The 27,379-nt window shown below is 37.2% G+C and overlaps 1 protein-coding gene across 7 annotated transcripts in view; it reads right to left on the bottom strand.

Annotated features, from left to right (window-relative positions):
* igdcc4 (immunoglobulin superfamily, DCC subclass, member 4) overlaps positions 1 to 27,379 on the bottom strand; it is a 63,864-nt gene that overhangs the window by 21,690 nt on the left and 14,795 nt on the right. For 3 of the 7 annotated variants that reach the window (XM_026937771.3, XM_026937765.3, XM_026937769.3), the window contains exons 2-11: positions 26,203 to 26,511; positions 19,881 to 20,040; positions 13,956 to 14,089; positions 9,131 to 9,262; positions 4,774 to 4,926; positions 3,669 to 4,079; positions 2,440 to 2,607; positions 2,084 to 2,248; positions 1,189 to 1,404; positions 974 to 1,075 (exon numbers count right to left, since the gene is read on the bottom strand). In XM_026937771.3, coding sequence (XP_026793572.3) covers positions 974 to 1,075; positions 1,189 to 1,404; positions 2,084 to 2,248; positions 2,440 to 2,607; positions 3,669 to 4,079; positions 4,774 to 4,926; positions 9,131 to 9,262; positions 13,956 to 14,089; positions 19,881 to 20,040; positions 26,203 to 26,511 — 1,950 coding nt within the window. The remainder of the gene's footprint in view (positions 1 to 973; positions 1,076 to 1,188; positions 1,405 to 2,083; positions 2,249 to 2,439; positions 2,608 to 3,668; positions 4,080 to 4,773; positions 4,927 to 9,130; positions 9,263 to 13,955; positions 14,090 to 19,880; positions 20,041 to 26,202; positions 26,512 to 27,379) is intronic. The other 4 variants (XM_026937768.3, XM_053229417.1, XM_026937767.3 and 1 more) reach the window with 4 other exon arrangements.

Genomic DNA, 27,379 nt, shown 5'->3' with positions numbered 1-27,379 from the left:
GTCTAGGTGGGAAGGATTTTTTAAAAAAAATTATGTTAAACACCTGAATAAGAATTTGGCCCTGTCTTCAAATATTTCAGGGGAGTTCAAACCCGAAATCCACCTCCAAGCCACATCGCTGGCTACATGCAAGTCTCGCCATAAGCACTACGACGTACGTATGTCTTCAAATATGATGCTAACGATAAATAAACCAGACTTGACTTGTTAGGGCTGTCAATCCATCTCACTGTTTCAACACTATTTACATATATTCTAATGTAAGTCTATTGAAATAGAAAAGAAGTTTCTAAATTTTTTTATTTTTGATGTTTGATGCAGGAAACAAGCTCTGAATAAATGCATGCTATTTATGTAGGGTTATGTTACAGCATTATGTTACACCCTATGTAGTAAGCATTTATAGGCAATCAGAAGACCTTTGTGATTCAGGCTAATTGTGCTGAAGGAGCCAACGTAACATTATGTAACATAACATAACATTACATTACGTAACATAACATAACATAACATAACATAACATTACGTAACATAACGTAACGTAACGTAACGTAACGTAACATAACGTAACATTACGTAACATAACATTACGTAACATAACATAACGTTACGTAACATATCATAACTTAACATTACGTAACGTGACATGACGTAACATGATGTAACGTAACAACGTAATGTAACAGAACATATCAGTGTAACATGAAACAAACTAAAATAAAATTAAGCTGTATAATTATCTTATTGACAACTAAGAGATGGTGTTATTTTTTACGTAGATCTTGTGTAACGTACAAAATGTAAAATGTATTCTTTAAGAAAGCAGTTCAATTTTAAACTTCTGTGGTTTATTTGACACAAGCACATAGTATAGCTCTGTGTCTGGACCAAATTATATAGCTAATTCAAATTCATTTTTACTGAAATATGCTCACTAATATTCACACACACACACACACACATACATACACACCTCGATCAGTGAATTTCTCAGTCCGGCCCTTCCATATGGCAGGATAGCCTTCAGCCTGCTTATTACACGCCCACACTTTCACTTCATACAGGCGATCAGGAGCTGAAACACAGACACACACACACACACACACACACACACACACACACACAATGTAATAGGTTCTGCAAAGACAAATGGCCTGTCATACGAAAGCAGGGCAAATTCTGTCTCACCAAGGCCTGTGATTTCGTAATGCTTTACTCGCTTGCGTAGCCTGATGCGCGACGCATCAGCCGCAGGACTCTTCTGACTGGCCGCCTCCTCGCCATCCACTTCCCGATAGGCCAGTTTGTAGCTGGTGATCTGCGTGTGATTGGGCGGCGGCTGCCATGTGACGTGGAGGGAATGCATCTTAGCTGTCACTTTGAGCTCAGTGGGAGGAAAGAGCACTAGAAGACAGATACAGTGCGAGGACATACATAATCCACATCCTGAACTTAAACCATGTATATTTAAATTTCTCCTACATCTTATCCACATTCTAAATAATAATAATAAAAAACATTTTCATGATCTTTTCTTCTGCTGTGTTTGTGTCAAATCTGGTAACAGTGCAAAAACAAACCCCAACACATAATCTTAAAAAAATCCTTTTGTTTGGGAACCACTGGCTCCAAAATTATTGGCTCCCTTCATAAAAATAATTAAAAAACAACACATGGAATGAGAGATATTTTGAGCTTTAACATATACTGTATGACACTGTATTGTTTTATTTTAACTCAGTATTTTAAATAGAGAAAAAAATTTTAATAGTGCACATTCTGTGTTAAAGCTTTTTGTTTGCCTCCATGCTGATGGAAGACAAAAGGAATTGACATGTGTGCAACTTCATATTTATACCCCAAGGAAACAGGAAATGGCAAATGTGGCGTTTCTGGAGGATTATTATTTTATTTTTTTTACAAGGATGTCAATTAGTTTGCGTTTATTTTAAATATTATTAGGGGGATGTAAATGGCACATTTTTGAGAGAAAAAAACAAAAATGGGGTTTTAGTTTTTGAGGTAAATCATTTCTCCCTTTGTGTGTGTGCGTGTGTGTGTGTGTGTGTGTGTGTGTGTTCACCCTGAGTAAAGTTGGGCGTTTGGGGAAAGGTCCACTCTGAAAGCTCACCAAAACCTGCACGTGTTCCTGCAGCCATCTGTAACTGGTTTGTATGATTGGGCTTCAGATATCTCAGGACCACCTGGGTCTCATTACCATCCAACTCCACTGAGAACACCTCTTCTGCTGCCACACACACACACACACACACACATCAGTAAACCCACTTATTATAAGGTATTATAAGATATTACTTGTGCAACTGTGAATAAAACATTTATAGTCTGGCTGGTGTCGCTGTGATTAACAGGGGAAACGCCCCTTTTTCAAATTACATCACATACAACTGAGAAATATCTGGCTCCGCTGCCACTCACCGTCCTCCACCGTCTCCACAGTGATGGACTGAGATGGACGGCTGGCTCCCATGGGCGAATAAGCCACCATGTAAAAGGTGTAGGCCGTGTGAGGCTGCAGCTCCTTCACGTGGAACTCCGTCGTGTCGTTGTTCACCGCAAACTGATACTCCATGTTATCAAACCCTGCTGGGAAACAGAGGAGTTTATATCAGTAATGTAACCTGCAAAATGTCTGTATGCATTATTTTAATACTCTTTATATGTTAAATATATTTTTTCTTTAATATACCTTTTTTCATGGTCATGATCTGCCACTTTTTAATTCTTTTCACTCTTTTCACTGCTTTTAATGCTGCATTTAAATGTGACCATGTGGTCATTGTGTTTATGAGATGATACCAGATTCCTTTCAATTCAATTCAATTCAATGGACATTGTCACAAAGCAGCTTTACAGAAATAAATAGATTCAAATTCATTTACACCAAAATAAATTGTTTCACGTCTTCTGACTCTACGTTTTTGTTTCTCAGTATGGCGAAGCTCACTGAAAGTTCAGTTAGCAGTTGAAGCTAATAGTAAGTACAGTGTAATGGTAGTCACGTAGACTCTACATGTCACTAGTCTTAGTCATTACTTACAAACAGATCTCGGGAAAAGCTTTCCTCATTTTCATTGCTTGTGATGTATTTTTTTTTATTTTTCCCACATTTCCTTCTCAGTTAAGTCTGGCCAATTCCTAACCACTAGCTGACTCGTGCAGTATCACTGGGCATCATAACACACTCGAAAGAAAGCACCTACTACCCTCTTCCACATACGTGAGCTCACAGAAGCCAGTGATTGGCTAGTGTCGCTGTGATTGACAGGGGAGAGACAGTATGCCCCTCCCATCCAGAGAGCACAGCCTATTTTGCTGCCACGGACGGCCGTGGCATTGTCGGGATTCAAACCCGCAATCTCCTGATGATAGGGCGAACACTAGCTAGTTACCTAGTTGCCTAGCAACAGTGTTTTTATGAGTGTAACTACTTGAACAGTGAGTATACGATGTATTTAGCTTCCTATGGAAGGAACACAAGTTCATGAGTTCCATTTAGACACATAAAATGATACCTAGTGTGGTATTAAATCTCTGTACTGTCACCAAGCATGCTACTTCATCATATTTGATTATTTTATTTTATACTACCAACTTTTATAAAAGATGTTGCTCAACACAACACACTCACTGTGTCAGTGTCCTACCTGTGGCGCGCTGGTAGTGGATGGAGAAGCCAATGACCTGCTCGCGATTGTGCTCAGGAGGATCCCATGTGAGCAGGACGGAGGTGCTGGAGTGAGACATGGCCTGGAGGTGAAGCGGAGGACTGGGAAGCCCCGCCCTCACAATGACTGACAGTTTGGCGGTGGCGCAGGCGGAGCCCAGGACGTTGGAGGCGAGGCATTGGTAATATCCAGCGTCGTCTGGCCGCAGCTGGTTGATGAGGAGAACCCCGGGGCTCTGAGTCTTCACCCGCGCCGTCCAGCGCAGACGCTCACCGTCCTTCAGCCAGAGCAGAGACGCAGCTGGAGAACCCGAACTGTTACACACAAACCTCGCCGTGTTCCCCCGAGAGAGCGATACCGACTCAGGAGGTTTCACAATCACCGGAGGAGCTGAGGGAAAGAACGGAGGGAGAAAAGTGAGAATAAATAGTTAAATACAGCAATATGAAAGTGAAGAAAGAAAGAAAGAAAGAAAGAAAGAAAGAAGTTTAATGGATGTTTAAATGTTTACAGCCACCTAGTAAGAAAGAAAACCAAAGATAAAAGAACAAAGATGAATACAAAGAAAAAATGGATTGATGAATGTGTGGACCTGTGGATGGAGGGATGGATGGATGGAAAAAAGATCAACACGAACAAAGGAGTAACGGAAAGTAAACAGAAAGGATGGCGATGGAAAGAAATTATTTATATCCACCGAGAAAGAAAGATAATGAAAGAAAAGATAAAGGAACAAAGATAGACACCAACAGAAAATGAATGGATGAATGAAAAGAAACAAACAAAAAAATGAACAAAGAAGGAGAAATTGTTAAGTGAAGAAAGCAAGGAAGATGTATAGAAAAAATGATGGATAGATGGATGGATATTTGAGAAGACAGAAAAAAATAACCAAAAGGAGAAGAAGAAATGTTAAGTGAATGGACAGTAAAATAAAAAGAAAGAAAGAAAGAAAGAAAGAAGAGAGAGAAAATGAAACGTAATGTTATTATATGTACTGTATAATTATAATATAGTAAATGTATTATTTTAGACATTATTCGGTTCAGTTATTTGGGTCGCTCTACAGCTGAGTCGGCGTTACCCAGCACGCGGATCTCAGCGGAGGCCGAGACGAACTCTCGCGTTTTGGGCTTGTTGGCGCGACACACATACACTCCGTCATGATGACTAAGTGTGTGAGGTATGATGAGGTTGGTGGCGAGGACGAGCACATCTGCAGCAATGGGTTTCCCATCTGTAACACAGAGAGGTGCTTATTAGAAGATGAATGGAGAGAGATTAGAAAACATTACAGCAATCCATATACACACATTCTCAATGGTATTAAAAGACTTTAGATCATCTTAATATTTGTTGACTAAAAGAAGACTTCCACCGAGTAGCTTTTAGGTGTAAAATGTCTACATTTATTGGAGTGACGAGTCTAGTAAAACAGGACATGACAACATATGCAGTTCAGCTAAATGTTACCATGACCCACTTTATTTTCAGGTTATATGGAAGTACAAATTAAACTCATAAATTTGTGCTTTTAACATGGGAAGACAATGCTGCACCACTCTGCTGCTTCTGTGATACTGATCGTCCTGAACCGTTAGCCTAAAAACGTAGCTAGCCTTTCCACCATTTCAGGTTTGAGGAGAAACTTAAAGTACATAACAGCACGTTTCGATATAATGCTTTTACAGATCGGTTGTCTAATGTCCACATGGCTGACATTTTCACCGCTGTGCTGCTCAAAGTGCTTGAATGCATCTACAGTCACCAGTAACAGTATTAGATTTGTTGAATATGAACTTTTAAGGTCAAAATTTTCGTCCTTCTTCTCTTTCGGCTTTTCGGATGAAATATTTTGGTTGCAAATATAGTTAATTTGTTATAGTTGTTAAGTTGTTATTGTCTGCTGTGAGCTAAATGGAACTTACACTGCTAGATTTTATATCACATTAATGAACTCAAAACTTTCTCTGTTTACTATGACAGAAAGTCATAAACTGCATCGGGGAAGGGGGCGGGGCTTCCAGGTGCTGTCTGCTCATGTCACAGAGATCAAAACACCTGCGCGAAACAATCCAGAGTCACGTGTCGCTCATCTCCCGTTTTATTGGAAGGAAAAGACTGCTCTTTTGCCAGATTTTTGAGTGATAGCTTGTACGAGCGCATTCTGATTTTGTGGATCTCCTAGAAAAGTTTGCGTAAAGTTTGGCAGGTTGGATAATATAATATAATCACAGATACTGTGGCAGTGTAATATCGTGTAGGGACGATAATATCGTTATAGTGCACAAGCCTAATTCAGCACCCACCAATAATTTTGCCTCAATAATTATAAATTAAACAATTTTAAATTAATTACCACAAATATTAATTAGGACTGTAGGATTATTTGGCTTATTATTTTTTAAAAATCTGTTAACGCATCAGTTAACAACTTTAATTTTTCTTTCTTACTATAGAAAAAAAAAAAACTTGAGTAGCCTAATTTGTTTAAAGATTATATAGAGAGAATCAGATCACCACATTCTCAGAAATAAAGGTACCAAACTGTACTCTTCCTTGCTGCAGGAGTGGTAATATCCAGAGAACATGTTTTTCCATGAATGTATCTTTAAAAATAATTTATAAATTTGTACACGTTGACTGTACGACTAAAGTAAATGCTAAAAAAAGTAAAATATACACATTGAAGATAGAAAATACATCCCCTTTGTACCACAGCAGCACCAAGGAAAAGTACAGTTTAGTGTTGTTATTTCTAAGGGTGCATAAGGAGAATAAAAGAAAGGGACTTAAAGGCTGGATTCTCTTTCTGATGAGAATTTTCCCCATATAATAGCATCGTCTTGTGCACAGAAAACTAGCCGAGTCTGATGTGTACTATTAATCAGCAGGAGGCAGTAGAGAACAACAGAGACCACATGGTGCTGCTGTAATTAATTCTATAGGGACGAACTGACCAGCAGCATCTGCCATGTTTTCCAGCAGACAAAGGAAACAGCATAAAAAAAGACCAGACATGGTCGTGTTTGCCAGAACGCCTTCAGCTGCACAGCATTTATCATGCAAATGTCAGCGGTACAGGATCTCTGATGAGACGTATGAGAAGAATTTGATTGCAGCTCACTGAGAACAATGGCTCGACGTCTGGAGGTCCGCTAGATTGTCAAGCATTCAGCAGAAAAAAAGAGCACTCTGTGCTTTGTAGAATCTCTCACATACTGTAGAACAGCGACGCTGTGAGTCGTCCAGCTTCCTGAGCAGATACCGTCACATAAAATGTGGTATCTATCGCATCATTTCAGTAGCAAAGGACTTAAGGATTGTCCTCAGATCCTAGACAAGGTGCCTCTAGAGTTAAACTGAGCCGTAGCAGGCAAATATACTGGAATTCAAATGACAAAATCAAATATAAGGATATATCATGTACATATCATGCACCTGTCAATCTGTGTATGTAATTTAAGATAGCACTAGTGTCATATTTACGTATATTCAATTCAATTCAATTCATTTTTATTTGTATAGCGCTTTTTACAAAGGTCATTGTCTCAAAGCAGCTTTACACAAACAAAAGTAAAGTGAAGTGTGTGTGTGTGCCGTCTCTGATGAGCAAGCAGGGCGACGGTGGCAAGGAAATATATTTATATTTCTAACTGTCAAGCTTCTGTAACACTTTAATTTCCCCATGAGGGATTCATAAAAATTGATCTTAACTGATCTTATATTATTTATAACATGAGGATGTTATGCAAAAGGCACAACAGCAGAACAAAATCTGTACACGCATGTGTAGAATATAGCCTACCTCGCTATTGTTTAAATAATGTTGTTTCCTTTGTCAAAATATAAAAGATAAAAATGACTGGAAAAGCTATAAATGCATAGAAGAGAACGGACATATTAATAATTTTTTTATTAGTTCAACGTGGTAAAGTTATCTCAAACGTTGTCTCAAATTTCAAATGATTCCTCGGACTAATCCTATGGCACGTGTGGTCTGACCTTTCTTCACTTCCCCGCTCATAATTTAGCTCCTGCCTTCAATTAGTTTCCATTGATTGTTTAAGGCAAAATTGAACAAAAGACTTATAATAACAGTGATTTCGTCTTATCCTGTCATATACAACCTCTCATTACATGTGTATAGAGACATTATGAAGAAAAAAAAAGCTTGAAAGGAAGTAGCAGCGATTGTTGGTGCGTCTGGTCAGTGTATGAAGCTACAGTTACAGTACAGTTACAGAAGTACAGTTAGCTTGCTTTGCTAATCTGTGAACGAAACTAGTAAGAAGTTGAGCAGGTAACATATACATATCTTGGGCAAAAAAAAAAATGGGTCAAGCTGAAATGCCAAATATTAAGCTTTTAATGGTCTTACAACAAAATATTGGTGAGAAAATGAGCAGGAATGAAACAGATGCTCTCCTGAGAGCTCCTGTGCCTCCATTCGCTGGTTTCCTTTTGCTGCAGTGAACTGTTTGTTTGGGGAAAAGCTAGAAACCGAGAAATTAACTTCTGTAGTCTTCTTGTACGCAAAGGTAAAATCATGATAACGATTCTAATGTTTGACGTAAAATTCAAACTAACACATGTCTGGGTGTACAAAAATTTCCAAAAATATCTTCTGGGATTTTTTTTCTTAAAAGATTAGTGATTATTTGGTTATCTGCCGCACCTGATGCAGCTCATCAAGGACCACGAGGCTTAAACATTTACAGAAATCAAAGGGAAAAGCTCCCATACTGTGTTCCTTTATCTATTTGTTTAATTCTTGCTCATTTCCTGACTAATGATTTGTTGTTAAGACCACTGAAAGCTTAACATTTTAACATTGGTGCTTTTTTTTGCCCAGGAGTGTAAATCAAATTTACACCCTAATAAGTGCGTTATTTAATTTGTGTTTAACGAGTTAGCATTAGAAGCTAAATATAGCTACTACTGTTTTTCATCGGAACAAAGAAAAATCTAGACAGGCCACGCCCATATTCAACAACAGTAGCAGCTGCTACACGCCCACAAGAGACAAACCACAAGCGACACGAATGCTAGTGTGAACTTAGGTTAAGACTTTTGCACTGTATTATATATATATTTATATATTTATAGCTTTTAGGGGCACTAAAATTAAGTATTGATTTACTGGGTCCCATTTTTGTTTTTCTGTGCCAAGAAGCAGCAAAGTTTCTCTTCGTGGCTCCGTATATAAGCTAATATAAGCTTTATTCTATTAACAATAGACTAATGGTACCACTGTATCTCCAGTTCAGTAGTGTTGTATTTCACCATACTGTTTTTCCTCAGAAAGGGGCGGAGTTTTGACATTTTCATGCTGTGTAACTCCTCAGGTCATGGTAGGCTTTAGTGAGGAGCACTAGTGTGTGCGTGTGTATGTGTGTGTGTGTGTGTGTGTGAGAGAGAGAGAGAGAGAGTGATCTTACCTTGTCTACTCCAGGACACGAAAGGTTTGGGTTGGCCATGAGCCATACACTCCAGCACTGCTGGCCGCCCCAAAACCACCGTCAAGTCTCGCGGAGGAGCTACAATCATCACCTCGCTCTCCTCTGAATGACCTGACAGTACACACACACACACACACGCACACACACAAAACACAGCATGGGTTAGCGTTCTCTTTTCACAGGTGTGTGTGTGTGTGTGTGTGTGTGTGTGTGCGTATATGTATGTAAAAACACAATCCCACAAGAGGGCAGTAGCATGTGATATCATGACAGGCAGATAAAGCATTCAGCCAAAGGGAAAGTGACTCAGGGTCAAACAGGCATCCTGTCAACACACAGCTGTCTGAAACACTCTCCAAAGAGGCTCGAGAGAAAGAGAGAGAGAGAGAAAGAGAGAGAGAGAGAGACTCTGAGAAAGAGCAAAACAAAGAAAACACAAGCGTGTAAGTGGGTCAGTCTGCTCGCTTTGAGTCTTGAGTCTAGCTGAATCTTCCATGAGGAAAAAAATCCTTCACCTCTAAGTACCAGACACTCTGAAGGCATTGTGTGATGATTCAGAGAAACACTCCTGAAAATAACCACTTCTAAAATGAACAGCCTCCATTATGCCAAAGTACCTTTCCAAATATATTGGAAATAGATTTCCAAATATGCGTGGAGCACCACAGACATACATACTCATACACACATACTCATACACTCATACACACATACTCATACACACATACTCATACACTCATACACACATACTGATACACTCATACACACATACTCATACACTCATACACACATACTCATACACTCATACACACATACTCATACACACATACTCAAACACTCATACACACATACTCATACATTCATACACACATACTCATACACACATACTCAAACACTCATACACACATACTCATACATTCATACACATATACTCATACACACATACTCAGTGCCATAGACACATAACTACGAATTCTTTTATTTGAAAACCAAGACCAAGAAGGAGAAATATGCGCACTGATGATCCGACAGTCCAAACATTACAGTGCAGTGAAGTGTGTAAAGTGAGAACATAAGTGACCTTTAAGTAAGGAACACAACACTCCATGTCATGCTGTTACAGGAAAATAATCAACAATGGGGTGGTGTGATGAAGCAGAGTTACTGTTACCAACCCAAAGATGTTTATTTTCCTATAATATGCTTTATTCTTCTTATACCACAGCAATTTGCCACGCAGTACACTTTTTACTCAGTAAAAACCAACAAATTGCACTTTTTATCCATTTATAGTTTCATTTAATGTTGTGGAACGTCTGTAAAACAAGTTCTCTCTTATATTATAGCAGCTAAGTCATTCCCTCACCAGCCCTTTCTTTCTATCTCTTAAACTTCCTAAGACAAAAAAAAAAAAAAATGCAGCTCGTCATGTTACGGAGAAACTGCAATGTGTAAACTCCTCGGTCCTGAAGATGTCGCAAACATAACGTTACAGCTTCACCTCTGATTGTTACAAAGCACTGGTGACTCCTTCCTCGAGACTCCTTCCACAAATGTTAAATAATCATCTCCTTACAGAAAACTTCACCACATTAATGTGTTAATCAACATATTAAACATGTTTTTAATCTGTTCATTATTAGTCTTAACTTACAGGATGTCAGCCGTGTGAATGAGCTGTTGCTATAGAAACGATAATGGATTAGAATGAGTGCATTAATATTAATATAAACCTGTGATTTGCAACTGCACTACTGTCAGAGCTGCTGTAACTCAACACCTTCTGACCAATCAGGTTGCAGAATCCTGTTTACTGACTGTGTTTGTGTGTGTGTGAGACATGTGATAATAATTTTTATTTAAACAGCTCCTGAGCCACTACACAGCCAGAGCCATTTTATCACCCTACACACCGAGCTGTGATTTTATTAGAATTCACAGAAGCACACACACACACACACACACACACATATATAAGAAGGCATGAAACACAGAGACTAATTTGTGTGCGCAATCTGATAAACTGTGTGTGCAGTTAGTGATCAAGTTGATGGTGATTTAAGGGGGAAAAAAAGGGTTGCGTATCACATTACACATCACACTGATAGTCAGGTGAGGAGTCAATATTTCTATGTGATTTGGTGTGTATTCTGTGTGTAAGTGTGACGACTGTTCAGCAGAACTCAAACTGAAAGCAAACATTACAGTGAGGTGTGATGAAAAAAAAAAAAGTTTAAAACACAATATGAACCAAAATAAACGTGCTTTAAGAGTTCACAGTTTTTAAGTTTTCAAGTCTTAATTTGTCGATATTAACATAACACTGCAAAAAATGACATCTTAGCAAGTGAAAATATCTTGAATGTAGTAAAATTAATCTAGTATTTCCCATTATAAGATTACAGTAACCCTATTACAAGATTATTACTCCTATTCTTTATATTTTACTAATTTCAAGATTGAAATAATCTCGTTCTATTGGCAGATAATTTTGCTAATTTTAAGCATTTATTTCTAGAAAGAAGCAAAATTATCTGCCAATAGAATAAGAAATTTTAAAGCTTGAAATTAGTAGAAATGTCTAGAAATAATCTTAAATTTGGTTTATTGTAATCTTATAATAGGAAATACTAGAAACAGTTTCCTATATTCAAGATATTTTCATTTTATTCAAGATGATTTTTGCACTGAAAGTGTTGTGTTGTGTTATCTGTCTCACGGCTGTGATATCTGTCTCACGGCTTCCTCCTCTTTCAAAACGACACCAGAAGCGCTTACCAGCCAAACCAACACACCTGTAGTTATAGTAGCTTTATTCTCTTGCAGTATTGATGAATTACTAACTATTTTCGGCTAAAAATATATCCTTTTTATATTCCTGATATTATAAATTGAGGAGAAAATGTAGGGGACAAGCAACTTTTAATTTGATTATACTTTTTCCTCCTGTTTCAGGTTAGATAGTCACCTAAAAGCTTATTGTATGCCTGTCCTTGAAGTTCACACCCACTATGAAGTGAGACTACGGGGATATAAATAAAACTTATCAGAGTTAGAGGATCCAGAGTCTATCCCAGGAACACTGGGTGCGAGGCAGGAATACACCCTAAATTAAATGCCAGTCCATCGCTGGGCAGCATGCACACATACACACACACACACACACACACACACACACACATGTTCACACCTACAGGTAGTTTAGAGTCACCAACCCTTTTATTGGCATGTTTTTGGGAGGTGGGAGGAAGCAGGAGAACCCAGATGAAAGCTAAACAGACACAGGGAGAACATGGGAAACTCACAGACAGTAACCCGAGCTCGGGATCGAACCCTGGAGCTGTGAAAACTGTGTTCTCACCAGTTATAAACTGAATTTTGGCTTACTGAGAGGAGGTCTGAGACCGCTGATTGGTCATCGAACCAGAAATCAGTTGTTCAGTGTGCTACAGAGTACAGTAGTTCAAAATAAAGCAAATGAAAAAAAAACAAGTTTGACTGGCTCACTCCAATTTAAAGTAAGTGGGGAAATGTCCTAAAACTTCTTTTCAAAGCCACCTGGCGTCCAGTATACTGCATTTTATTTACTCTCTCTCTCCCTCTCTCTCTCACACACACAAAACCCATTTATGACACAGCAAAGAAAAGTAAAGGCCAGCAATGATTTTCTCTATAGCTGACAGAAAAAGAGAGTGCATGAGACAAAAATTCTGAGCTTGTGCTAAAGTGAGGACTAGACTCAAGGACATACAGGTAATAAATACAGCATCCTTCACACCATTATCTCTCTCCCTCTCTTTCGATGTGCTCTTTGTGTACTTTCAAACATTTCACAAAGACTCTCAAAAAAGAGAAACTCACATCAAAATTTTACTTTTATTTCCCTCCTTGCATATTTCCATATCACAGATGTCACTGAGGATACTTAGCAATTCTGACAGTCATGACAAGAATAAAACACTCAACGTCATGCTGTTAAAGGGGTGGAGTGATGATTATTTTAAGTACAACATCATATTTTTGTTCATGATAGGTACATTTAATGATGAGCAATGTTCCAGGTATGACTTATATTATAATAAAAGCTATAAAAGTCACTTGTTTCTCTCTCTTGAAGTGATAAGACTGAACACTTTCTCATGTCAGAAACCTTTACTGTATAGCTTTACCTCTGACTGACACTGGAGACTCCTTCCGTAAAATTTTAAGCAAACATCTCCTTAGAGAAAACTTCACCATATCAACAATTACACACGTCTTTTTTAGTCGTTTATGTGGAGCACCTGTCATCCAAAACCCTGTGAATAAGCTGTCACTATAGAAACGATGACGTATTAGTACAAGCGTATTAATATAAACCTGTGATTTGTACCTGCAGTGCATTATTGACGACAATGCTGCGGCATAAATTGCAATCACTAATGCATTAAAGAATGGGCTCAAAGTGCTGGTGCTTGCTGTGTTTATATTCTCATACCACATATAAATAACGCGCTATGAGAGGGGTGATGATGCAATCCGGCTCATGTACAGACGCACTCGTTCACGTTGAGTGGTCTGAAAGCAGCGATTAGACCACTCGCATTCTTTTCACTCTGAAAGCAGATCAGGTTGATGAGTGAAGCTTATTAGAGTCGCTCTAACAAGAACCCTCTTGAAAACAGGCTCTCTACGCATGACAGACCCTGAAACAGGAGATGAGCTTGATAATAGCGAGGCTTTGTGCTAGCTATAGTGTGTGTGTTTGTGTGTGTGTGTGTGTGTGTGTGTGTGTGTGTGTGTGTGTGTGTGCACGAATTGGTACCTGATGTAACTGTTAGTGAAGCGTCTTGGCTGTAGAGCTTGTGAGCGGAGTTAGATGCTACGCAGCGGTATAGACCTCCATCGTCTGCCGTGACGTCCAAAATCTGCAGGATGCCGTTTGGAAGTGTTACAAACCTGTTACAGAGAAATGACAGAGAGGAAAATAGAGCGCATTTAAAATTTGTGCTTCTTAATATCAGGAGTACTCTTGACTAATAATTCATTCAAATATAATATATAATCCAACCAAAATATATAAATAATTCATTCATTCATCTTCAGTGAGCACTTTATCCATCATAGTGGATCTGGAAGGTATCCCACCCTGGACAGGACTCTGGTCCATCGTGGGTTGCCATGCGCACACACAAACAAACACACAAACACACACACACATTCACACACACCTCGTGGTTCACACATGTTTTTGGAAGGTAGGAGGAAACCAGACTACCCAGAGGAAACTCAAGCAGAACTGGGAAGAGCACACAAATCACCACAAAGACAGTAACCCGAGGTCTGGATCAAACCATGGACTCTGAATTTGTACGGTGATAACACTGACCGCTAAACTACTGTGCTGCCCAACATGCTAAATAGTGCTTTTAAATAATTTCATGACTTAATTGAGAATTTTGATCTGGTCGATGAAAATGTGGTCATTGCAGTAAAATGAATAACTTCCTGCCCTGCATCCAGTGTTCCTGGGATACGCTGTGGATCCACCATCACCGTATATGTACTGTATATGAAGGAAATATGTTTATCGGAAAATGTATTTGTGCAAAATGTAATATAAACAATTTCCCTCATTTCCATATGTTCATACATTTCTATACTTTTTATTTATTATTTTATTTATGTATATAATACACTTCTATACATGCATGATATAAATGTGCTCTATATTTTGAAGGAGATCAGGAAAAAAATAGATGTACACCAGCTGGCAACCCATATTCTTCATTCCTTTCCTCACATGTGTTCAGAATGTGTGTCTGTCTTCTAATACGTTGTAGGTGTGAGCACAGTTTGGCTCACTGAATGTATTAGCAAATAAATGCACAACTGGGTAACAGTACACCAACATGGAGGAATGTCATGATCGCGTCTTTAAGTAGCATCTTTCAGTACAGAATGCAGCTCTGAAAGCATTCGTAAAATTCTTTATTTTATTCTTAGCAATAAGAATTTTTATTCTGAACAACGTCGAATGGAAAATGACAAATTTATTGCGTTTTCACCATCATTCTGCCTTTACATTGTTTATAAATGACTGCTGTGGGGTAGCTAGTGAAGTTATTAGCATTAGCCTTTGTTTATGTCTGCCATCTTTATTTCCCATATTACATTTACCAGTATTTTTTTTTTAGTAATCTGCCAACATATCTGAGGAAAATGTTGAAATTTCACACAGATTTATAATGTTTTTGTCTGTTTTTTCTTAGGCTGAACTGATTAAATAATGAGTTCCTTTTGAAATAAGATAGCATACATTTTAACAATAAATATATAAGGTGAAAATCACAGCAAAAACAATATAATTACTGAAGGTTAAACGTGATCCTTATCCACTTATTCTAATAATTTCCTGTATTATACGTCTCATTCTAGCGGCTGACACCAAAAGTCATTAAACTGTAATTTTATTCATACAGAGTCTTTTTTTTTTAGTAATCTGCCAACATATCTGAGGAAAATGTTGATATTCCAGACAAATGTATTGTGTTATCGGTGACATTCTGCCTTTACATTGTTTGTATAAAAGACTGCTGTGTGTTAGCTAGCTAAGTCATTTACTTTTTAGTCATTAGCTAGTTTATGCTTGGTGTCTCTCAGTTCTCAGTTGCCTAGCAACAGTGTTCTCACAGCTTAAACCGCTTGAACAGCAAGGCTCAAAGCAATCCTCTTAGCTTATTCTTATAATTTCTTATAAAATATTGCACTTATCATTCTAGCAGTCGAAGCTAAGAGTCATTAAAGTGTCATTTTATTCATCCAGTGTCTTTTTTTTAGTGATTTGCCAACACATGAGAGGAAAATGTTGACATTCCAGACAAATTTATTCCATTTTCACTGCCATTCTATATTTACTTTACTTGTATAAAAGACTGCTGTGTGTTAGTTAGCTAAATCGTTAGCCTTAATCATTTGCTAATTTATGTTCGGTGTCTCTCAGTTTCTCAGTTGCCTAGCAACAGCTTTAGTTGAAGCCGATATCATTTTTAAAAAACTGAAATATTAGGTTAAATTTTAAGCTTTTCATATACTTATAGTGTCAAGCATCTAATTACACCAGGGAAATGAAGCTGAATGAGGAAAAGCGCAGTCAAACTCCAGGTGGAAAAAGGTGACTAAAACATGAAAATCTGAATGTAGGTCAGCACCGGTTGTGTGTTAGAGCTTTACAGACTCAAACAGACCCTTTTGCTCGTCAATAATCATCTCCCTCCTCCTGTCTTCTCTCGCACGGCATCATGGCTGCTGTGGAGGAGAGCTCATGTTGCACAAGGCATTGGCTGATCCACCACAACCCTCCAGAGACCTTCATTTTCACTCCCCCACTCCAGAAGCGTATTATAGACTATTAATCCAGCAGACAGATTGCCGTCTGTGGGAAACACACAGCTTGAGAGGCTGCAGTATCTCTGCGTGTGTGTGTGTGCGTGTGTGTATGTGTGTGTGAGAGAGAGAGAGAAAGAGAGAGAGAATGGACTGCATGAATTATTAGTTCAGTGGTAGAGAATTCATCCAGCAGGGGTTGAGTCAGGACAACACAACATCAGAGCAAAGAGCTCAGCGGCACAGCGCTGACCCGCTAAAGCTGGAGCTGTGAATTTAAAGTGAGCCATGTGTTGATACCGCAGTGCAGGAGGAGTGTGTGAGGTGGGGGAAACTCGTTTGTTCTTATTAGCAGCAAGGATAGAGAGGTGACAGAGGCGACAGAAGAATTTTCCACTGTGCATTTATTCATTCGGAAAACGCTCTTATTCTCCAAACACAGGCGTGCAAATTAAGGGTTAAAGGTCTTGATTTTTTTCCTGAGTTCACATTAGCATGCGTCAGGTCGCTCCTCTTGCTTGCAGTTTGTCGCATGTGGGCGTGTACTGCCTGGCTTTTTTATGTAAGGAATAAAACACCTGGAGATGTGCTGTTACAGGAAAATAATCAACGGTAGCATGGTATGATGAAGTGGAGGTACTAGAACGTTACCACCCCAAAGCTGATTATTTTACAATAACAGCACATGGCAATTTGCCAACGATTCCATACTTTTTACCCATTTATAGTTACATTTAATGTCATGGATAGTCCATGAAACAAGTTTCAGTTATCACTTACGTTATAGCAGCTATAAACATTCCTTCCCTGCCTGTATTCCTTCTCTTGAAGTTAATAACAAAAAAAAATGTGTACAGTTCTCTGTCTTGCAAAATTACAGCTTTATCTCCGTTACAAAGCACTGAAACTGAAACTGGAGACTCCTTCTATAAATGTTAAATAGGCTTCTCATTCAAATCAACAATTATACATGTTTTTTTTACATCAGTTTATGTGGTGCATCCGACGTACAAGTCGCTGTTCATACAGAAACAAAAACGTATTAGAACAAGCGCATAAATATAAACCTGTGATTTGATTTGCAGCTGAAATACTGTCAGAGCTGCTGTTATAGAAAACTAATCAACAATTGATCAATTGATCACCTGACCAATCAGATTTGAGAATTCAATAATGCTGTGGTATAAGTTCTGAGATGAGATAGTCGTAGCCAAAATGGATACACTGTTCATACACATGGCTGTGTTTGTTTAAAGTGTTTTTTTTTAAACAGGAAATACAAAACTATAGCTTTTCTTCCATTTCTGAATGGCAAATGTGGTTGAACGAAGGCTAAATACAGATACAGCAAGATCGTAACACGCGGAGGGAATTTCATTCAGAAACGTCGATCCCACTCCTCAATGAAAGTAAGCAGTTTGATAATGTAACTCCCAGGTCCTGCTCTAAGCTGTGAGTCAGTTTAGTCATAAGTACATTTTTAGAACAATTCTTATGAGAATGTAAATATATACATAAATATGAGGACTTTATACATCATAAATAATTTTTAAAAAACACAAAATTGTACTCAATTTATATCATTCAATCACATGAGACAAAATTGTGGTTTAATGAACTTGCATATGAAATTGAAATATGTTTGAATTTTCTGTACATTTGATTTTGCTACTCTGTCATCATGTTTTAGTCAGAAGTAAACTCAAGCAAATTCAAGAAGCTCTTCAAATTATAATGAGCTGTTAAAAGTGCAGGAAAGTGGAGGGTCCTTCAGAGGGAAAAGGAGAGAACAAGAAAGGAAAAGAAATCAAAGTGTTGGCGAGAGCGCTGGCCTGAACTTTTAAGGAGTTTAATGTATTTTTTTTTTCATCATTCGTTCAAAGGTATGAATGATCACTTATTTCACTTCATTCATCCTCTCATCCTTAAACAGCTAGCACGGTCAGAGCATTAAAGTGGCTAACAATAAATGAAAAGTAGCAAAGGCATGCTAGCTGCTGTTTTGCTAGTTTGTGCAAGTTGTTTTTTGTTTTTATTATCAAGAAAGTGGCACAGTTATAAGACATAAAGTTTTGTTCCGTTAATATTCTGTAGAGTTTGTATTGTTGAGTTGAAACAAAGAAATTTTTAGCTATTAACTAAACTTTCTAACAGTAGCCATAAAACCTGCATTATTTGCATTATTTACCTAGAAACAACAGTACTCATAATACTTACTGGATTTATTTACTTAAATTTTATATATGCACTAATATTCAATATATATAATCTGTTTTTTTTTTCAGATTTATTATATATGATACATTGAAACTATTTATATGTCATCTATACTATTTCAAATCTACATTTTTTGCAAAATATTTGAAATACGCATAAAAATATGTTAAAAAACTGTTGCTGTCTGCTTTATATTAAATATTATTAAGTATTAGTAATAATTTAATTTCAACAGAACTGAGAAAAATGGGAAAAAAATGGGAAAGACAGTTCTGTGCTAGGCAGCTAGCTAAAATGTTTTATTTTATGCTTTTTCTTTTGTCCGAACATAAAAAGATGTTAAAGGATGACATTTTGTTTACAGTTATTTAAAATCTTCTTTGGGCAGATCAATAATTTTATCATACTGTATATGTTTATAGGAGAAATAGAATAAGGAGAGATTTCTCATTAGTGTTATAGTAAGTACTTTATCCAGGTGTTTAAATGAAAAATTTAATAAAGGTGTGTTAAATAATGTTTATTTTATACAATTATTTTTGCCTTTGAAAGGGTACCAATAATTCTTGGTTATGGCTGTATATTGTTCATACTTGTGATTCAGCTCCTGTAGTCCTTCTGCCGTTTCACATTTTCGACACCTCAGTGTTAAATGTAATTTATACGGCTGTTTAATTCAAAAGCAGGGATGAGGATTGTGTATAAGGAATAAATACAGAAAAAACACACTACATGACACACAAACTACTCTGCTCTGTGAGCCGTGCTAAACATATCACTAGGAGACTATTTGAGATACAATGGAAGAGGAATAACACAAAATCAGGGTCATATGTTAGAAGATATGAATAATAAAGTGTGTGTGTGTGTGAGTGTGACTGTGCTTTTTTTTATTTAAATTATAAAAAGCAATAGCTGCACAAAACAACAAAAAAGCTTTAAAATAAAGCAACTTTTTCTTTCTGCCAGATGTTTCGGCTCTAAACAAAGTAATAAGAATAATTCTTACTGTATCTCCCAAAGTGAAAAGATGACAGGAGAAGACAAACATAAAGTGGAATCTTTCAGTAATTTGCAAAGCAACTGAATATTTTAGAAAGTAAGAACCCTACAGCACCTAAACCTGATTCAGACAGACGAGTCTCACCTCGGCGTATTGACTGATTCGGCAGGTACGGGAAGCGGCATGTGGTTCTTCTCCCAGGTGATGCTGGGAGCAGGTACTCCGTCTATGTGGCACTCGAAGCGCGCAGTGCCTCCGGCCGGTACAACCTGAGGCTCGGGGTCCCGGAGGAAAGTAGAAAGTCCTGAAGATGGAAGAAGAGATATAAAGGAAATGAAGCGAGAAATGTAATCAGTGCAATAAACTCCGCAGGTCGCTTATGGGAGCTGTGAAGATGAAGTCTTCGATCGCGTGAAACGAGGAGCATTTGAGTAACACAGTCTTCATATAACACAAAGTACCTTCAGGATAATTAATTATAAATAAACTGCATTAGACTGAATTAGTCAGAAAACACACTTCTTTGCTAATGCTAATATTCACTTTATCTCCTGAACGATATTGTTTTCTAAATGAAAACTATCACTGAAAAAAATGAAACCTTGGATCAAAGTTAGAAAAAAAATTGTGTCAACTTGAAGAAAAGGTACAACATATAAAAACTTTCAATTTTTTTTTCAGTTGAGAAAAACTAAAGAAATGACCTGTACCATGTTGACACAAAGTTTTTTTAACTCTGTTCCAAAGTTAATTTTATTCAGTGTTGGGAAAACAATTTAATTTTAAGTCAAATCTACCTGTGAAAAATACATTTAAATTTAAATTTAGAAATAAATTGATTTATTTGTTTCCAAACGAACTTACTGAACTTTTAAATCAGATGCAAAACACAATGACAGGTATATAAAAAAGTATACATCCTGGACCTGCAATTTAATAGAATAAAAAGACACACCACTCACACACACACACACAAATGAATAAGGTTAGCTAATCCAATGTTTACTGTTTATAATCATATTAAAAACAACTGGTTGTATATTAGATAGTTGATAGCAAACATCAGAAAAGTTCTAGCGAGATCAAATTTCCGTATAATCAGAAAAACGGTTTCCAGACATTAGAAATCTAATTTATTTCAAGTTTCACAACACTAAGGATTTCGCTAATGTGTGAGAGGGGAGATAAAGTAGATTTCCTTTTAATTAATATTAATCTCTGAGCAAGCAAGGTGACAAAAGCGACAAAATCAGCTTCCAAAGTTGACAAAGAAAGAGGCATTGATGAGGGAATTACACCAAACAAAGCGATCATGGCATTTTTTCCCTGTAATACATGTAAACGATTTAAACATCTCTGTCCAGCATGAGCACAACGAAGGGCAAGACCATGTGATTCTCTGGAGCGTGGTGACGCTGCTACAGTTAGATCTCATGACTATTTATTGGTCTACCTTATTTCAAAAAAATGCTTCGTGATAAATCTAGGGACAAACTGAGCAGACGTTAGTGACTGTCCTGCACTTGATACGGCTCTCCAGCTCACATCCCAGCTGCTGGTTATACACATCTCACCACGAGCGTGTACCATTTACTGTCAGTTTACAGGAATCTGGCTCAATCAACACATGCAGGTATATTTCAGCTGTAAAAACTATAAAAAAAGGACATTTTGTCAAACATACCATAGTGTGAAAAAGTGTTTATCATTCAATTCCCTCTAAATGAGCTGTTACTATAGAAACGCTAACATATTAAAATGAGCGCATTGATATAAACCTGTGATTTGCATTATAACTGACGCTACTGTCAGAGCTACTGACGCTGACCAATCACGGCAAGTTCTGATCATGAGATATTCGTAGCCAAAATGTATACACACTGCTTCCTGCCGGTTAGGATTGTTTCAAATGTATTTAATGTTGTTAACCATATGGAAATACAAGACCACCGCCAAGTGTGGCTGAAAGAAGGCTAAACACAGGAACGGAAGGATACGCTCGTAAAACAACGAAGGAATTGAATTCATTAAACATCAATCTACTCCTCACTTAAAATAAGTATAAGTATTTTGATAACTCCCAGGTCCTGCTCTGAGCTGTGAGGAATTTTAGTCATAAGTACACATTTAGCACATTTCTTAAGTAAGTAAATATGTAAATATGAGCATTTTATCGATCATAAAAAAAATCTAATTTTGCATACAGTAGTGCAAAAGCTTTAGAGATGGCAGGATACTACGTTTTCTTTTCCGATATCGATGCTGAAACCTCGAGTAACAGTTCATACCGATACCCATCCAATATTGTTTTCTTTAAAGACAATTATGCTTAAAAGTTTTTTTTTTGTATGTTTTCTCTGATATCCAATCCACTATTTTTTGCTTTTATCAATATTGGGTACTGGATCAGTGCTCTATTAGACACCCTACTTTTTTTTTTAGACAAATTTTATCTTAGAATTTATTCAATGCCTTCTATATCACTGCATCACTAAAAAAAAGATTTCTAAAGTACATTTTAAAAAAATTTTTATAAAAGAAATATTTGCATGCCATTAAAGAAATTAGCACCTTGGAGGGCATCTGTTTTAACCTGAAAAACCAGAAGCAGGTGCGACAGACAAATCAGCAGAAGAACTGCTTCAGGATTTCTGAGATACTTTGAAAAACGTATCTTCTTTAATAAAACTGTTTGACTGCGTCCCTGCGAGGACTCGTGCAGTTTTAAGGACAAAGCGTCAGACAGAATATTAATGATATTTAGTTTATTTCTATTTACTGCTTAATAATGTCATTTAATTATTTAATATAATTTCTTTATAATCTTTGCATAAAAACTTTCTATGGTACTATATGTCATAATCATTCTTTTTTTCAGCATAAAAGTGGCAGAATTTTTTCTGGCCTTGACTGATATTCAGCCTTAAATACTGCTTAAATATTAAAGGGAAAAAAAAACGTGTTAAAGCCGCAGGGACGAGTAGAGTGGTCACATCAAACATCGATTAGAATTAGTTTTTATTTATTGTAATTAATAATGTATTCATTTTATAGTCATTTTATATCATTAATTATCTGATCACTTTTGCTGTACAGAATTTATTTGCCAAGATTTTTGCGATAAATCGAGTTACAGCTGATTTTCTCAGGGCGGCTCTTATGACGTTTGGAATCTGACCAAAATATTTGGAAAATGAATATCGTATATCTGAAATTATTCGGTAATCACTAAATAATCACTAAATAAATAAATAATGAATCACTAAATAAATGTGGTGTATTTAATAAATGTACATTTTTGCATTTTACAGTTTTGCTAGTGAAAAGATTTGCCTTTAAAAACGTATCTTTTGAAATTATGAGTTATGGTTTTTAATTTTAATTAAAATCAGAGCCAAATACCAGAGATGGCACGATACGACTTCTTCTTTTCCGATATCGATAGCGATACTGAAATGCCGAGTATTACAGATACCAATATTGTATTATTAAAAAACTATGCTTTAAATTTAAAAAAAAAAAACTCTTTCATACAAAATCACTTACATTGTAAAAATAATTAATATAAAGGTATAAAGTATAAATATAATAAATCAATAAATCAATCCTAATGAAAGCAAAAACCAGCCAAGTCTCTTTATATGTAATATGTTGTGTTATATATTGTATTTCAAGTTACAAAGATAAATTTCTTTTCCAAATCCAATTCAATCTTTGATTATAGGATCTAATATATCTGATATACGTGATATGCTTTGTCTGATATCCGATCCACCCTTTTTTTTTTTTTTTTTTTTCTGGTATCAGCCTGAAAGCCAGTATTGGTTCCATCTTTACTTGATACAAATCTCAAAAATTCAAAGCTCAGAAATGCAGATTTTATGTAAATTAGGCCATAGATAAAGCATCCAGGATTCCCAGGGAAAAGCAGAGGGTTCAGAGTGGTCAAAAAAAAATAAAAACATTGTAATGTACTCAAATAGCTAGTTTTCTTCAGTGATGATTAGTGTATAACCGGACAGTTTTCCTACATCCACAGGACCCAGAACGACTTTTTACTGAAAGGGTGTTAGAAGGTCGTGTAGAAGTCCAACAACTTTAGCAAGACTTTCTGTCATGAGATTAGGGTGAAGGCATCTCTGCTGTATCGTATTCTGATCTTTGTGCTTTGTTACATTCGAGAAACAGGGTCCTGCTCCTGAGCAAAGTTTCTCAATGAGCACACAGAAATCGGGGATGATACGCGGAGAACGAGAGATAACGACTCGTTAAACATTAGCGCAGGATATTTCAGAGTGTTTCATCACTCGCTGCCTAAATAAACACACACACACACACACACACACACACATCCACACCACTGTAAACTAGAGGCCTGCTGATGTAGACGTCACTGCCCAAATGGTTTCTCTGTGTGTTTTTGCTGATATTGCTTTTCTTTTCATGTTCACAATGTACAAGATTTATATATTCAGCTACATAAGGATTCACGGCAAGATTTTACTTTTCTACACAGATAAATCCTGATTTATGGCTGATTCTGATTACACAGATTGGTGTTTTGGTTAAATTTGTCAGAATTGTTTATTTAAAACCGTGATCTTCTGAACACTTCTGAATAAAACAGATTTGGGGGCGGAGCTTTGTATATAGGCCTGCATGAGAGAATTGATTTTTCTTCCTTTATTTTCAGTTATTCAGTCTTCCGATGTTCCCTAGAGAAACTGTATGGAAATCAGGTTCTCACTGGGGAATTAGGATGATGGGGATTTGCAGCTTATGACTGTAGGAAGCAAGTGGGCAAAGAGCGTGCCGTTCTGAGATATCTGAGATATCTGTTTTTCTGTTTGGATTGGAGGTAAAGGGTACATTTCCTCATCACATAAAAAAAAAAAAACGACTGACAACATATCACCATTACATCACAGCTGACTGTAGGGGCAGCTGATTTAAACAGGATAGCTAAGAGTGAAGTTTTTGGCATCTTCTTAACTAATGTCACTCACTAGTCAAACAAGCATCATAGAAAATAAATAAATTAAGAAAAAGCAACATTTACCTCAGATGTTTTGGTGAATAAACTAAAAAAGACTGAATGAAGAAATTATACTGTAATTAGCATCACCCACTATCTGAACTTTGAAGGGCCTCTAGAGTTGCAAAACATCATTAACGTATCACGACTTATCAACTCGGATTATTAGAAATCAAGAAACTTAATGGTGAATACACACAAGAGTGGGTCGTTCATGTTGAACATATTTTTGTACAGATGATGAACGTACTAGCCATGGCCGGCATCATCTCATCATCATACGTCTAGCTGGCTTCTCATCTCTTTAACCACATAAACCATCTTTCATACCAACAAAACAAAAATCGCTGCCCAAAAACACTACCTACTTCACCAGCCTCCCAAATAGCATAAGATTTTGCCACGTGTGCTGAATAGGGCTGAGTGATATGATGATATAGTATCGATACTGTGATAAATTAAGTCACAGTACACTTTTCTGTGGTATTGTGGGTATCACAATCTATTTTTATTAACTTTTTAAAAATGTTTTGTTGTATATCGATAACTGACATCTGATTTAATGATTATAAAACTGCAAAATGTAAAATGTAAATATTTACAGAATTTTATTTCCTCCACTTTCAAATTTAAATTCTGTAGACATTTAATAAAATAAAAGTGTCCTTGAACTGAATTTTTCTTTTTTTTTTTCAAATGCAACACTACTGTTAGCAAACCTTTATACTGTGATACATATCATATATCACAGAAACGATATTTTTGTCATATCTCCCAGCCTGAGTGCTGAATATTGTAGGTTATACTACAGCACTGTAGAATGCTCAATTCTGATTGGTCCGTTGGTTTACTTGTTGATAACAGCAGCTTTGACTGCAATCGTTATCATTTCTGTAGTAACAACTACAGAAGGATACATTACCGTTTCTATAGTAACAGGGTAGTATAGTAACACCGTAACTTGTACAGTGGAAGCTGCATATAAACAGATCAAAATATGTGTAATTGTTGATATGGTGAGGTTTTCTGACATTTTAACATTCATGGAAGGAGTCTCCAGTTTCAGCACTTTGAGATATAGCTGTAAGTTTTCCAACACGTGAGAGTCATCGGGACAGACAGCTTTGCAGTTGCTTGTTAACATAACCTTTTTTACTTAATAAAAATTGTAATCGTTGTGGTATAAGTGGAATAAAACACTTATAACGGGATGTGCTGTTATTGGAAATATACAGTTCTGGGCTTTGCGTCAGGCCACACCACATCACCACATCACCACATCACTGACTGCTTTTGTATAACAACATGTCACATCTCAGTTTATTCTTTATCTATATAATACAACTGAATATTGGTCCATTACTATTTCACGCAGCTTGGCTAGGACGCTAGTCTATGCTAGTTTAACTAATAGAAAAAGTGGGTGCTTACTGGCGAGCTGCAGAGTGACACTGCGGCTGGTGAGCGTCCCGAAGGAGCTCCCGCTCAGACAGCTGTAGGCTCCCTCCATTCCCGCTGACACTTTCCCGTCATGGGCCGAGGGCAGGAGCAGCAGGGAGCTGTTGGGAAGCAGCCGGACGGCCTCGCTCTCGCTCAGCACCACCCCGTCCTGGAGCCAGGTGATGTTGAGCGGGGTCTCGGCACTCCCCAGGTGGCAGTCCAGCAGCAGAGGACGAGGAGGCTCCAGAACCACATGGATGGGACCAGCACCACAGCTCAGCTCCACAGACATGGGATTTTCTGTGTTGGCAAGAACATTACATTTATATAAGGACAATATTTTGTTTAGCCATGTCACATTATCTCAGGCACAACAGTAAAATATGTTATACATTTTTTTTGATGATGGTTGATGTAAGGAATAACACGATGGACCATGCTGTTATACAAAATTATACCACAGTGCGGTTGAGTCCTCTCATCTGTTTGATGTGTTATCGTTTCTATAGTAACTGCTCATTCAAAGGGACTTGTATAGTAGACATTCCACATAATCTAAGACTAATAATTACATTAAAAAATGTATTGTTGAATGGAAAATTCATTTAACATTTCTCGAGTGTCAGCTCTTTGTAACAGTCACAGTGCTTCGTAATATTTCCCAGCATGAGAAAGTCTTCAGGACAGAGAAATTTACGCTTTCCGGCTTCTCTGTAAAATGCCAAGCTGTGTTTCTTGAGAGAGAGAGGAAAATAGAGGACGGTGAATGAATGACTGGTTATCTATTATCACTATAATTTAAGTGAGAACAACATTTACATTTATCCACAACATTTACATTTATTCATTCATTTAGCAGCCGCTTTTATCCAAAGCGACTTACAGATGAGGAAATACAAGCAAAGCGAAATATCACGCAGAGAAAAACATAAATAGTGCTACCATACAAGATTTTTTATTGAGTGCTAGAGGAGCAAAGTGCACAGAGCAGAGGTGTAAGAGCCAGTGTAAGTGCAGATTATTTTTTTTTTTTGAGTGGGGAGAGGTTAGGGGTTAGTTAAGGCTTCACAGAAGAGGTGGGTTTTTAGCCAATTTATGAAGATAGTGATGGATTCTGCTGTGTGGATTGAGGTTGGAAGTTTATTCCACCACTGAGGGACGGTCAGTT

Source organism: Pangasianodon hypophthalmus, chromosome 25 (assembly GCF_027358585.1).
Source record: "Pangasianodon hypophthalmus isolate fPanHyp1 chromosome 25, fPanHyp1.pri, whole genome shotgun sequence".
In the NCBI taxonomy this organism is placed as follows: domain Eukaryota; kingdom Metazoa; phylum Chordata; class Actinopteri; order Siluriformes; family Pangasiidae; genus Pangasianodon; species Pangasianodon hypophthalmus.
The sequence above is the reverse complement of the archived record's forward strand: the minus strand, read 5'-3'. Positions and strand labels throughout refer to the sequence as shown.